Source organism: Nerophis lumbriciformis, linkage group LG09 (genome assembly GCF_033978685.3).
Source record: "Nerophis lumbriciformis linkage group LG09, RoL_Nlum_v2.1, whole genome shotgun sequence".
In the NCBI taxonomy this organism is placed as follows: Eukaryota; Metazoa; Chordata; class Actinopteri; order Syngnathiformes; family Syngnathidae; genus Nerophis; species Nerophis lumbriciformis.
In genome coordinates, this window is record NC_084556.2 from 19016280 (window position 1) to 19031562 (window position 15283).

A 15283-nucleotide genomic window follows, 5' to 3' on the forward strand; every position below is an offset into this window, starting at 1 on the left:
ATTACAAGAGTTGTTCTTACATTTGTGCTTTTATCATGAAAAAGAAAATGACTCATGTTTTATGCAGAAAAGTCATTTTAATATCAAAATGTATGCAACAAACAAAGTGTTCTTAATACATTATAAAGCAACATAATCCAAATATTGGAAGAAAACAAAGCAGTCAGGGTGTGAAGGGGATGACATGGAGAGGTACGACTCTCCTGGCGGGTGTTGTGTTGTTGTTGTTATTGTTGGAGAGCGGTGCAAACAGAACACCTGTTGGCATCTCAGCCTGATCTTTCACCTGAGAGATCTGCCTTAACAAAGCTTTGCCTTCTTCCCGTGCCTTTAAACAAACCAAGTAGAGCAGTTAGCACCTTGAAGCACCTTGGACACTAACAGGTGTGAAGCACTCACGTCGTTGTAGTCGCAGCAGCGTTGTGCGCAGAGTGACGCCTCGTCGTAAAGTTTGTTCTTGAAATAATACTGACCGAGGTATTTGAGGGCCGTGCTAACGTCCGTGTGCTCCAATCGTTCCTGTCAGATCAAATTCATCGTGAGCAAAGTTGGCTGAATTCAGATTTCATTTTCAAGAGTGTATTTTAAATTCTTACTCCACAGGAGAAGACGTCTTGGATGTAACGCACGTAACTCTCTGCGGCGTCGTCGCTCTCGTTCAGCTGCTCATGGAGCCTGACACCAGACACCAGATCAACAAAAACTTTGCAGATGAACCATCATTTCCTGTCTATAAGCCGCTACTTTTTTCCAACGTTAGAAACATGAGCTTTATACAATGTTGCAGCTGATTTATGGATTGTTCCGGTGTGACGCAGCACATCCGTCCGTGAAGAGTGGCAGCACATTGACCCCACCCCCACACACACCTGACTTTCATTCCCTCGCATGTCTTCCCTGTTGTCAAGGCCATATTATTAGGAACACAGGTCCATCATTGACCCTCTTTTCCACTGTTAAAGGGTAACAGCACTTTTGACGGATGTTATTTTTTTGCATTCTCAATACTAAATAAATGCGATTCTGCCTATAAAACTTAACATTTACATATTCTGATCATTTTAAGCACACACGGCGCAATAATTAAAAAAAAACGCATCGCAACGTTTGCTTTTTTTTCTTCATCACTGATTACTCACTGCAGACTTCATGAGAGCCAACAAACATCACTTACTGTGCAATGTCTGCTGTCATTAGGATGCTGGCTGCTAGGATGTTCATATATTGCCATTTAAATGAAGAATGTCTCATAAACCTCACAAACAAAACAGAGTGTGGGGGCAGGGGAGGGAACCAAACGTCTTTGTGTCGTTTATGCCACTTTTGGGGCCTAAATGTCTGTCAAAGTGTACCAACTTGTTGGAATACCTACTCTGACTTCTTCTGTCCGGGTGAGATACATGATTTATGATGTACAATAAACGTTTATGCGGCAAGGAAGCAAGAAAGCAGCAGACCACTCGATGGTCATAGGGACACACGGTAGTGTTAATGGCGCCGCTATGGGAAGCGTTAGCACTTATAACAACAATATCATTAATACTTGGTTAATATTCAAGTCACCAAATATAAATTGAGTATTGTTGGGGGGGGGGTTTGAATGGCTATCTATTGGGTTTTATGGGCGAAATAGAGAAAGTCAGAATGCATTAAAAAAAAAAAATCTGTCGTCATGTCATAATGATTGTGAACCCATCCATCCATCCATTTTCTACCGCTTGTCCCTTTCGGGGTCAGGGGTGATGGAGCCTATCTCAGCTGAACGATAGGTAAAATTCCCCAAAAAGTGCAGTTTCCCTTTAAATACTTATTTAAACGTGGACACAACTTACTTGACATGCTGTGTTCTCTCTCCGCGCCGGCCAAACCGTGTCATCACTTCCGGTTTGGTTAATTACGAAATTTTTGACCCGCACGTCGGCAAAATGCGCATGATGGACCCCGAAGTCAAAGAAGATCGTCACGGCCATCGAAAAAGTAAAAACCCGGTGCACGGAGCAAAAAGAAAATCCACCACCACCTAAAAGGGCAAACCACCACGTGCCGAAGAAGACGGCTTCAGCAGTTTTGGCGAGCAGGTGGAGAAGGACGAAGACAACGCTCTGCTGTTGGCTGTACACGTGTTACAGACCCTGTCTTTCGAATGGACAAAAACGCCTGTCTAAATATTTCATGTTTCAATGCGTACACCTGCAGCTAATCGACGTGCGCGCCTAATATAGCTGCAAAATATGTTTTGTAATAAAAAATTAGGTGGGTGCAGCTTAAAGTAAAACACTTCCTTGTGATCGACATACCATGTAAAGGTGCTTGGTTGGTCAAAATTGTGCATAGATTCTGTTTTAAAGACCGCCTTCGAGCCGCTTTCTGACTGTCTCTTCAGGGTGTGCCGTTTTGTGGGCGGTCTTATTTACGTGCCTCCTCTTTGACAGTCTTCTCCCCGTTAGCCATGCTGTAGTTTTTTGCGCTTGCATATGGAGTCTACTAAAAGATCTAAGTTAGAACAATACAATACTTTGCTTTAGAAATGGCAACAGCGGAGGATGCATGTGCAAGTATGAACCAGTCTGCCCCACAACAAGAGGACAGAAACAAAGAAGGAACTTATTGACGACACAAACGGACGGACTACAACGGCGGACTCGCGCAAAGCACTTTGGGTACATTTCTACCATATATGGGGATATCCGCTGACGTCACACTTGGAAAAACGTCACAAATGGGGCAAATTCCAAATGGCTCATTAGGAGAAATTATCCATGAAGGCAAGATTGTTTTTTAAGTATCTCTGCCATGCCTCCTTAGTTTGATTCCACATTTTCTGGACTTGTGCCGATCCCAAATTCACAAAAACAGGTACCAATAGGTATGAAAAGTTAGTTTTGCATAACAATTGTGCTCTATAGCCCGGAAATGATGGTACTCTCTATTAATGAGTGTCACCTACTTGGCCAGTTTGAGTAAAGCCATTCTCTCTACATCTCCAACAGAGTACGCCCTCCAGTAGCACTACAAATAAAACAAAATCATTAAATAAAAGCCAGCACAAAAGTAACAACATTTCAATTTTGTCTACCTTCTTGGCTTCTGCTTGCTGCGTCAGTTTTTCGTAGCTTTCACCCAAAGCGACTAACATGCGGGAGTCGTTGGGCCTGCAGGAAAACATCAGTGTGACGAAAAACTGTCCTTCAATCCTCCAAACAAAAGTTCACACAAACCTGAGCTGGTGAGCCTTTCTATAGTAGTACATGCAGTAGAAAGGCATCTTGAGAATCTCGTAAGTCTGACCTAGACCGTACCAGGCTCTGTAGTCCCTCTTGTTCACTTCGATGGCGTGTCTGACACACACACACACACACACACACACACACACACACACACACACACACACACACACACACACACACACACACACACACACACACACACACACACACAGAGTCAAGGCACATTTTTTCTCCATCATAGAAAGCGACTGTGGCACACCTGTAAGCTTGGATGGCAGCTGAGGTGTTCTTCATTTCCATGTACTCGTGGCCCATGAGGGTCCAGGCGCTGAGGCAGCGAGGGTTCAGCTTGAGCGCTCGCTGGAAGTACAGAGCTGCCTTCTCGTGCTGCGAGCGCAAGCTGTAGTAGTTACCTGCAACACAACAAACATCCACACTGTTGAGGTCAATGACAACCTGGAAAACCATCAGAGGTGGGTAGAATACTCAAAAAAGTGTACTCAAGTAAGAGTACCAGCACTTAAGAATAATATGACTGGAGTAAAAGTAAAAAGTAGTCATCAAAATAATTACTTGAGTAAGAGTATTTAAGTATTCCGTGAAAAAACTGTATTGAGTAACTTCTGATTTATTTAGTAGCTACCGTATTTTTCGGACTATAAATCGCAGTATTTTTCATAGTTTGGCCGGGGGTGCGACTTATACTCAGAAGCGACTTATGTGTGAAATTATTAACACATTACCGTAAAATATCAAATAATATTATTTAGCTCATTCACGTAAGAGACTAGACCAGTGGTTCTTAACCTGGGTTCGATCGAACCCTAGGGGTTCGGTGAGTCGGCCTCAGGGGTTCGGCGGAGGTCAAAACACACCCGACTCATCGTGTATATACAAACTTCTCCCTAACGGCGTATTACGGATACGGCAACAGCTGACTGATTTGCAGGTGTGTAATTTGTTGTGAGTTTATGCACTGTGTTGGTTTTGTTGTTTGAACAAGGTGATGTTCATGCACGATTCATTTTGTGCACCAGTAAAAAAAACATGGTAACACTTTAGTATGGGGAACATATTCACCATTAATTAGTTGCTTATTAACATGCAAATTAGTAACATATTGGCTCTTAACTAGTCTTTATTAAGTACTTATTAATGCCTTATTCGGCATGTCCTTATTATAACCCTGACCCTAGCCCTAATCAAACAACTCTAAATTAAGTCTTTATTACTTAGAATATGTTCCCCTAGTGTCCAAATAACTCTAAATTAAGTCTTTGTTACTTAGAATATGTTCCCCATACTAAAGTGTTACCAAAAACATATAAATTTGTCTTGAATTTGAAAAAAAACAACATTTTATTTTTCACTAAAGAAGGGTTCGGTGAATGCGCATATGAAACTGATGGGGTTCGGTACCTCCAACAAGGTTAAGAACCACTGGACAAGACGTATAAGATTTCATCGGATTTAGCGATTAGGAGTGACAGATTGTTTGGTAAACGTATAGCATGTTCTATATGTTATAGTTATTTGAATGACTCTTAACATAATATGTTACGTTAACATACCAGGCACATTCTCAGTTGGTTATTTATGCGTCATATAACGTACACTTATTCAGCCTGTTGTTCACTATTCTTTATTTATTTTAAATTGCCTTAAAGGCAATAAGCGTTAGAAAATAGATGGATGGATGTCCATTCTTGGTGTTGGGTTTTATCAAATAAATTTCCCCCAAAAATGCGACTTATACTCGAGTGCGACTTATATATGTTTTTTTCCTTCTTTATTATGCATTGTCGGCCAGTGCGACTTATACTCCGGAGCGACTTACACTCCGAAAAATACGGTAATTTTTAATGGTTCTTGGACTACAATTGTAGTTGATGTGAGGGTGTGTCTGTAAAACATAACATTCATATACAATTTACTGCAGCATGGCTTCTCTAGTTGGAAGTGGAATTATTATGGGCTGAAATGTGAACATTTCTACAGACACAGATGACAGCACATGATACAAATGTTCTTTTCACGAGTTTGAAAGTAATCATTGGAGATTTGTGCTGATGTAATGTAACTTTTTACAGTCAGTATATTTTAATGCACTACATTACTCTGATTAGTCAAATAATTTTGTTCTCTCAGTACTCTCTGACAGTCGGGATGTGCTGGTGTCTTATTTTGGGAACATTCTGACACTTATTAAACACGTAGGTTTCTATTTAATCATACCACCAGCTTGTTATTCCTAGCCAAGTAGAATGCATGGCTCCATTTGATTGGTGGAATGGAGTCAAACATCACTAAAGCTTAGGTTGGATTGGCGAAACAGAGTCATGTGACAGTGCCTACGGAAAAAGGCTCGCTGACAAATGAATTTGTCTTTGCAAACCTTAATCAATAGATGATAAATAATTATGATATAAATAAATGTAGTGATCAGAATGAAACTCTATGTAATGGTGTAAAAGTAGAGTTTCTTCTTCACAAAAATACTCAAGTAAAAGTAAAAGGTTTGTGACAATAAAACCACTCTGACAAGTACAATTTTTTCAAGAACTTACAAGTAGGTAAATATAACGGAGTAAATGTACCCACCCACATCTGGATATCAATGACATACTTTCAAAAGCAAAATACCCACATTAGGCAAAACCTACATTTCCTACACTCACAAAGACAACAATGCTCACTTTTGAAAAGAGAAACAATGGATTGAATTTAAGCAAAACAGGACTTTTTTCCCTCATGTTTTAGACACATTACATTTAGATGGTATTTTCTTTAAAGTGTGGCAGAGTGAGATTCTCCTCAGAGAATATAATATCAACTTCGCAAGTCCTTAAACAGTAACATTGGCATTTATTTAATTGTTCTGGACCTACAAATGATGTCTACAGGTAAAATTCCCACCAAAATAGACTAGTGATTTGGGGCTTTGTTTTTTAACGAACATTTTGCAACGCCCATTTTTAGCTCCAAAATGTGGGCAGGCCTGCACCAGCCTGCTGTTGTCACGTACAGAAGACTGGAGGCAATTAATATTAATTATTAATTAATATTGTGTAATATGTGTTTTTCATCCAAAATCTTGATATTTTACACATCATTTGTATGAATTATTAACTATGTCTGCCAGTTGCAATGTTGCAGGTTATAGCAATACAACTAAATAAAGAGTCAGCCTGCATACATTTCTAATTGATGGGAATATGAGGAAAGTATGGACCTCTACAGTCTATTTGACTCGCTTAAAATTGGACGGCCCAATCGGGAGGAGTGTAATTTTCAGCGATCATTTTAAAGGTTTTGACTTCAAAGAAGAAAGTTTTTGTTCGGAGTTTGGATGGAAAATATTTAATAGACCAAATGCCATCCCAAAAATCGTGAGCAACCTCAAGTAGAGAAAGAGAACCTGTCAGAACCTGCAGAAAAACAGAGAAAGAAGAGCAGACCTGATGCTCAAGAACAAGAGAAAAAGAAGGTAAGCCGCTAGTATTCTATTTTGCATCCTCTTCTACTGATGTTTCCTCATGCATGAGGAAACACATGCTATGACATCTATAGAAGAAAAGATGGAAGAGCAGGGAAGTCTAGAAATGGCGATTATTTTATAATGCGTTGTTGCTAATAATGTTAACCACATCAGTTGTTAAGTAATCATGAACCAGAACGACAAAAATATGCAATTAAGTGATCAAAATAATAGTTTTACATGCATTTATCCACACAGTCTATGAAGATGACGTCACACCAAAAGATATCGCTCCTGGCAATGTAAAGGGGACGTTCCAAGTACAGTTAGTTATCTACCCATTACTTATAAACTAATTGATATTATGGGAGATGACTGTCAGATTAATTTTCAGGAGAGAGAGAGAACTCTGGTGAAATGTTGGTCATCTGGACACTATGGGTCCATTAAAAAATTTTTTTTTTTAATTTAGTGTTTTTATGAAGAATATTTTGAAAAAATGCTGGGCTCAAAAAAAGCTTTTCTTAAGCTGCTGCACCTGTTCTTTGCATTTCTAAATATTACAATGCTGTGTGGTTGTAATGTACATATTGATTAATAATACCGCTCCAACATTTGCAAACAAAAGTGATCATTCTCTTTGTAAAGGTAAAATAATTTTATATTGGCTCTCACATATATGTGTACATACTGTATGTTTAACTTAAGTACAACTATCCACACATTAGCCTGTTTAAATCTTTGATTATCTTAACATCCATGTTTGTTAACAGTGGGAGGAACACTGGAAACCTTCACTGTGCTGTCCATGAATGTAATCCAACTTACCAATAACACAGCACGTCTCCACTCTGTACTTGTCGATCTCCACCAGCGTGTGGGCCAAGTAACTCAACTCTGGCTTCATGATCTGTGGATGTAGCAACACAGCAATCAGAAAAACAGACAAAGGTCCTGATAGAAGTCCTCACATAACAACTCACTTTGACATAGAGGAGGTTGGAGAAGGTGTCCATGTTATCGATGCGATACGGGTCGTGCTCTCTCAGCTTATTGAACAGAGCCACTGCCTGGTCGATGTCTGCAAACAAACAGGTAACAGATCGAATGGTACAAAAGTACAACGCGCTCCTGAGATGCGAGAAGATAAACCTCTGATGTTGTGGTAGGCTACTGCCATCTGCGAGATAATGTAAGTGCTCTTGGAAAAGCCGGCGTCTATCAGGTCTTGGTACTTCTGCAGCGCCTCTTTGATCATCTGCAGCTCTGTGTACATGTGGGCCATGAAGAAGTCTTTTATCCAGCAATCTGCCAAAGATAGCAACTTCAACTAAAAGAGGAAGAAGACTGTTTTAGATGATTGCATGAAGAAAAATAGTACTTTAAAATAGTACCAACCCTTGTGCCCAGCACATTAAAGGTCAGGTGTGCTATCCAATTCCACCTTATTGCTCCAAAAAATTGTATTTACTAAAAATGTATTTTTGTTTATCTATCTACACCAGCGATGTATAGTGACATGCAGAACAATTAAACACTCTTCAACTAGTTAGCAGAAGGTACATATTTAAGATGGTATTCACTAGGGCTGGGTAATATGGCCTAAAATCAATACGGTCATGTATATTGTATATATAATCACGATCAATCATTTGTCATTTAATGATAATAAAAAAAATTCTAAAATAGTTATAAAGGCTCCTAATTTAGCTGCTGACGTATGTGGCAGCATCTTGCATAATTTGTGGTTGTATTATTTTCACAAAACATTTGTTCATTATTAGCAATTTTTTTTACTTTTGATACCTGGTAATTTTCTGTTGTAACATGATTTCTATCTACATTTCTGTTAAAATGTAATAAGCAATCACTCTTCTATTGTTTGGACACAAGTTTTAGGTGATACTACAAATTTGGCTATTTATCTTATACCAAGTAGTTAGAGGGGCACTATTGGGCATATTAATGTTCATACTTAAAATATTTAGGATAATTAAATGGTTAAATCTGACAATAACAAGTAATATTTAATCATTTTCTTATTACCTATTATTACATACAAAATGCATAATAAAGTCAACAGTGAAAAATAATTAAAATCAAAAGCAATTTACTGAAATTCTAAAAAATGACAAAATCAACTAAAAAGATTTGGTGATAGTAAGAAATATCTAATCACTGTAGTATCAACCGCATACTGATACTATACTTGGTATTGTTAGTGTCGATATTTGTATCGATCCGCCCACCTTGTTTATATTCAAGAGCTCTAACTTAGTGGCTAGCTTTGCTTTTTAGTAACCTCTTACAGTCTGAAGTGTAGCATGTTTAGCTACTCCTTGTCCTCTAGTACTCCAGTAAGAAACAGTTTATTTGCTGCAACAGGGGCGAGGATTAATGATTCAGAAGGTGCACGTTGGAGGAACATTAGCCGCTAGGTTGCTAGCGAGGATGCGTTGAGAACACCTTTGTTCGCTTTTCTTCGTCAAATTTGCGGGACAGAGCTAGAATGTGTCATCAACATGCATTATCACTATATGATGATAGTATAAAAAGTCATTCATATTGTATATTTGCTATATCGCGCAACCCTAGTATCCACTTGTTGCAATAAGTCATAACATGCTTACTGTTGTGCCACATGAAATACGTTCCCCAATAAATAAACTGCTTTAACTGTTGTGTACACACGTTAGCTCACCATCTCGATGTTGGTGACCAGGTTGCTAAGCTCCAGCCACGCCCCCCAGTGAAGAGGAAGTGCGTGAATAGCCTCCACAAAAACCTCGACTGCCTCCTTTAGCAGGTCCAGCTTTCGTAGCACCACTCCATACCTGCCATTCCACACACTCACATTTAATACTTTGTTTTTCTCTGGTGAAAAAGAGTGAGAATGCTTCTTACAGGTATAAAGCGAAGCCATCCAGCTCTCCTGCACGGTGCTTCTTACTGAGCTCCACTCTCAACTCCCGCAAAGCTTCATTGCGGACTTGACCCTTCTCCAGAGGACCTACAACACCACGTATGTGAGCCGTCATAGTAAAAAAAACATTAAATGTATTTTTGAATTAATAATGTACTCACCCAGACTGTCTACTGTCTCATCATCCTTTTTTTTCTCACCGGACTACAAAGAACAAAACCGCCCCCCGCAATAATCAGGTATGAAAATGACATCAAAGCCTAATGATCACATACCAGATAACGTGAATACATGTAGAGGAAGTAGGCCTTCTGACTGGTGCAGCCCTTGAGAAAGTAGGCAGCGCGGTCATACTCTTTCAGGTCAAAGTAAGATTTGGCCAGTGATAGTGAATCCAGGTCTTGTATGTCCTCCTGTAAGGTAGTTCAGAAAGTGAGGCAAAAAAACACTGCTTTTACTATTTAAAGTACAAATTGAGAAAATATTAAAACTGTCAGCAGGGGGCAGTATTTAACAAATTATTAAAACTTTACCTTTGTATTAGATTAGATTAAATTAGATTAGACAAACTTTATTGATCCACAAGGGAAATTGTTCTGTATATTAGACACGGACAAAAACCTATCAGACATAGGAACAAAAAAATAATGAAATCCAGGAAACAAAAATAATGATTACAAAACATTATTAATAAATAATAAATAATTGTGAGTGAACGGGGTAATTTGATTGTCTGTTAAGGTAGTTTGTGCCTTGTGGTTCACTTAAATTTTTGTGGATTTTGTTGTTTTTTGAACAAAATCTACATATTTCTGGACCAAATTAGGGATTTTCATGCAAACATATTGCTAAATGCACTAAATATATCAAAACTACAGTAGCATCTCGGCCATGAAATGAGACCATGGCTCCGAAAGTCATTATGTCTTGTTTTCTAATATTATCAGAATTACAAACCCCGTTTCCATATGATTTGGGAAATTGTGTTAGATGTAAATATAAACGGAATACAATGATTTGCAAATCATTTTCAACCCATATTCAGTTGAATATGCTACAAAGACAACATATTTGATGTTCAAACTGATAAACATTTTTTTGTTGTTGCAAATAATCATTAACTTTAGAATTTGATGCCAGCAAAACGTGACAAAGAAGTTGGGAAAGGTGGCAATAAATACTGATAAAGTTGAGGAATGCTCATCAAACACTTATTTGGAACATCCCACAGGTGTGCAGGCTAATTGGGAACAGGTGGGTGCCATGATTGGGTATAAAAGTAGATGCCATGAAATGCTCAGTCATTCACAAACAAGGATGGGGCGAGGGTCACCACTTTGTCAACAAATGCGTGAGCAAATTGTTGAACAGTTTAAGAAAAACCTTTCTCAAGCAGCTATTGCAAGGAATTTAGGGATTTCACCATCTACGGTCCGTAATATCATCAAAGGGTTCAGAGAATCTGGAGAAATCACTGCACGTAAGCAGCTAAGCCTGTGACCTTCGATCCCTCAGGCTGTACTGCATCAACAAGCGACATCAGTGTGTGTATAGGATATCACCACATGGGCTCAGGAACACTTCAGAAACCCACTGTTAGTAACTACAGTTGGTCGCTACATCTGTAAGTGCAAGTTAAAACTCTCCTATGCAAGGCGAAAACCGTTTATCAACAACACCCAGAAACGCCGTCGGCTTCGCTGGGCCTGAGCTCATCTAAGATGGACTGATACAAAATGGAAAAGTGTTCTGTGGTCTGACGACTCCAAATTTCAAATTGTTTTTGGAAACTGTGGACGTCGTGTCCTCCGGACCAAAGAGGAAAAGAACCATCCGGATTGTTATAGGCGCAAAGTTGAAAAGCCAGCATCTGTGATGGTATGGGGTGTATTAGTGCCCAAGACATGGGTAACTTACACATCTGTGAAGGCGCCATTAATGCTGAAAGGTACATACAGGTTTTGGAGCAACATATGTTGCCATCCAAGCAACGTTACCATGGACGCCCCTGCTTATTTCAGCAAGACAATGACAAGCCACGTGTTACATCAACGTGGCTTCATAGTAAAAGAGTGCGGGTACTAGACTGGCCTGCCTGTAGTCCAGACCTGTCTCCCATTGAAAATGTGTGGCGCATTATGAAGCCTAAAATACCACAACGGAGACCCCTGGACTGTTGAACAACTTAAGCTGTACATCAAGCAAGAATGGGAAAGAATTCTACCTAAGAAGCTTAAAAAATGTGTCTCCTCAGTTCCCAAACGTTTACTGAGTGTTGTTAAAAGGAAAGGCCATGTAACACAGTGGTGAACATGCCCTTTCCCAACTACTTTGGCACGTGTTGCAGCCATGAAATTCTAAGTTAATTATTATTTGAAAAAAAAAAAAAAAAGTTTATGAGTTTGAACATCAAATATCTTGTCTTTGTAGTGCATTCAATTGAATATGGGTTGAAAAGGATTTGCAAATCATTGTATTCCGTTTATATTTACATCTAACACAATTTCCCAACTCATATGGAAACGGGGTTTGTAGAATCAGCTTTATTTGCCAAGTATGTTTAACACACAATACATTTGACTTGGTAGGCGGTGCTCTCTTCTGAGGAATCAATGTAAAGAATACATTTTAACGATTACCTACAAATGTAAACAAGTACTTCAATAACTAATATATGCTAGGCTAATAAATAATAGTGCAGTAGTGAATAGAGAGCAAAGCAAAAAGATGATGCTGTGAACATGAGTTAGTACATTCACAGTGACAGGTTAGTTCCAGAGTTGTTTCCCAGCATTCATCAGATTGATAGCCTGAGGTAATAAACTGTACTTATGTCTACTATATTGTATCAAACAAGTGTAAAGGTTACCATGTATGTGTTGTTTCATGTCTAGAGGGCTTCAAATGTATTTAAAAGGTCGTAAAAAGTTTCACAAGCTTAACTATGAAAATATTTCATTTATAATTAATAATTCCTATTTTGTGGAAATGTTGTTACCACGGTTATGCCTGGAACCAAATAACAGCAGTAAATATAAAATAAAATAACAATACAAATATATAGACTATCCATTCATCCATTTTCTACAGCTGAACGTGGCTGCACTTGTGCGGAAATAATGAAATATTTCCTCTACAGTGTATCTTGTTGCACACCTCATTGATGAGTTATTCAATTGGTGAAGGTTGGCTTGATTGAATATATTTTTGTATTGTTCCATGACGGTTCTATTGTAAATTTTGGTAAGAATGTATACACACATAATGTCACCAGATCATCAAAATGTAGCTTAAATTCATTCAGCTGTGGTAATGTTGCGCTTCTTTGGAAGGTTATGATAACATGCAGTCTGAAAATTGATTAATTATTGTGTTATAAAATATAAAAACTTTCAATTTCTATTATTTAAATTGTCATTGCAATCACAATATTTTATTATTTAAAGTTTTCTCCAGGTACTTTCTTCCTACATCTTAAAATATACTTGTCAGGTTATGTGGAGACTCTAAACTGGTAATAGGTGTGAATGTGAGTGTGGTTGTTTATCTACATGTGGACTGACTGTAATTGGTTAGTTTAGATCAGGTAGGCTATTGCACTAGCAGCCGGCAGTACATAAGAATGACATCAGATTGGCCCCGGAGTTTAGTTCAAAACTTTGGAGAGACTAACATAATTCCACAAACTCTTGAAAACAATAGAGTGCTCCAGTTGTATATATATATATATATATATATATATATATTTATATAGTTGTCATTTTCACCTCCTAAGGGCCAGCATCCACTGCAGGGGACACTCGTATTTTGCAAAACGGGGTTACATTTTGCTAAAATGTGTTACTCTGACAAAAGAAATAAAGCCAAAAACAAATGTCCACTACAGAGGATGCTGGTTCTCAATATATAAATAATAGTGAAGGGGGAATTACGGCCCCCCGCAGTCGTTAGCTTTCTGGAAATGTGAGCCCCAGAACAATTAACTATAATAGCTCTGGTTTAGATTATTGACTCGCCCAGGCAGTACCCCAAAGTCAGCTGGAACAGGTTCCAGTTTACCCATGAACCTAATGAGAATGAGCGGTATAAAAGATGGATGGTTAAATGAATGAATGGGTGCACGGCACAGACCTCTGAAAAAGGTTGTGGTGTGGGTAATGCATCTTTAGGGAGAGGATCCAAGGAAAATGCCAACTCAGAAGCCCTGAATCATGAACACAAAGGGAACATAAATTTATCAATTGCATGGATTACAGTTTTGCTAAACCACCAGGGGCCACATTATAACTGTACAATGTAATGCCATCAATGACAGTTCTGCTAAACCACCAGGGGCCACATTATACCTGCACAATTACAATGTAATGACATCCAGTGCGTAATTCAAACACTTTGTCACTAAACAAGGAGCACAATTTATAACACGGGTTTCATCAAACACGCATCTTGTCAAGACAGCTAGCTTTTATTATGAACGCTATTTTGATTATTCTTCCATGATTCGTAATGAATAAAGACACTTTCAACATCTACAAGCTGTTATTTAGAGTCGCAGAATGTTGTGCTAGTTTATATTACGTCTTTGACTTGAGTGTGCTAATGTGGCTAAAATAGAAGCCAGAGCGTCGCTAGGGGCAAACAACAAAGAGTCACAAAATGTCATGTCCGTTATAAATACTCCATCTTACCATTTGGCGCTCTGTAAAAGTCCTCTTTCTTTACAAAGCCATGTTACAGATATGAGCTGCTTCTTTATTTGGACCAGGTCTCCAAACTCAGTGTGTAGTGCCGCCATGTTCATGCTGGAGGATGCAATTAGGCTATTGGTGGAAAACAAACTTTAGTCCTGCCTACTTTGTGACATCACTTCCGATGTATTTCCTGCTGTCACTGACTATATATATATATATATATATATATATATATATATATATATATATATATATATATATATATATATATATATATATAGTCGAGGTTACTGTGGTTTATCCGTTAAACAGTGCTCAATACCGGCGTAGAGCAGAATATTCCTTAGGTCAGGGAAAAAAATACAGAGGCTATTTCATTAAATAGACTCCGTTATGTATGTGTATATAAATATATGTATATATATATATATATATATATATATATATATATATATATATATATATATATATACAAACACATATATATATATATATATATATATATATATACATACATACATATATACATACATGCATACATACATACATACATACATACACACACACATACACACATATATATATATATATACATACATACATATATACATACATGCATACATACATACATACATACATACACACACACATACACACATATATATATATATACACATACATATGTATTTATATACGTACATACATACATACATACATACATATAAATATATATATATATATGTATGTATGTATGTATGTATGTATGTATGTATACATATGTATGTGTATATATATGCATGTATGTGTATATATATGTATGTATGTATATATATACATAAATATGTATGTGTATATATATATGTATATATATGTATGTATGTATATATATACATACATAATATAATTATATACATATGTATATATTTATATATGTATGTGTGTACAGTATATATATATACATATA

General features: G+C 37.7%; 1 protein-coding gene across 1 annotated transcript; it reads right to left on the bottom strand.

Moving 5' to 3' along the window:
- Window positions 1–57: 57 nt before the first annotated feature.
- On the bottom strand, window positions 58–14461 carry cdc23 (CDC23 (cell division cycle 23, yeast, homolog)). Its single transcript, XM_061962381.2, has 16 exons — window positions 14317–14461; window positions 13760–13832; window positions 9904–10041; window positions 9790–9832; window positions 9610–9715; window positions 9407–9539; window positions 7858–8035; window positions 7689–7786; window positions 7534–7615; window positions 3487–3640; window positions 3219–3338; window positions 3077–3152; window positions 2948–3009; window positions 597–675; window positions 400–519; window positions 58–328 (listed from the first exon to the last, which is right to left on the bottom strand). Exons 1-16 carry the CDS (start codon window positions 14427–14429, stop codon window positions 164–166), a joined length of 1740 nt encoding a protein of 579 aa, XP_061818365.1. The 5' UTR covers window positions 14430–14461; the 3' UTR covers window positions 58–163.
- Window positions 14462–15283: the final 822 nt, after the last annotated feature.

Excerpts from the sequence above, each read along its gene's own strand:
- cdc23 (XM_061962381.2), bottom strand. The coding sequence starts at position 14,429 with ATGAACATGGCGGCACTACACACTGAGTTTGGAGACCTGGTCCAAATA. Across the intron at positions 9,540-9,609 it reads GATGGCTTCGCTTTATACCT|GTATGGAGTGGTGCTACGAA; the intron begins GTAAGAAGCATT and ends GTGGAATGGCAG. Across the intron at positions 329-399 it reads GCTGCTGCGACTACAACGAC|GCACGGGAAGAAGGCAAAGC; the intron begins GTGAGTGCTTCA and ends GTTTGTTTAAAG.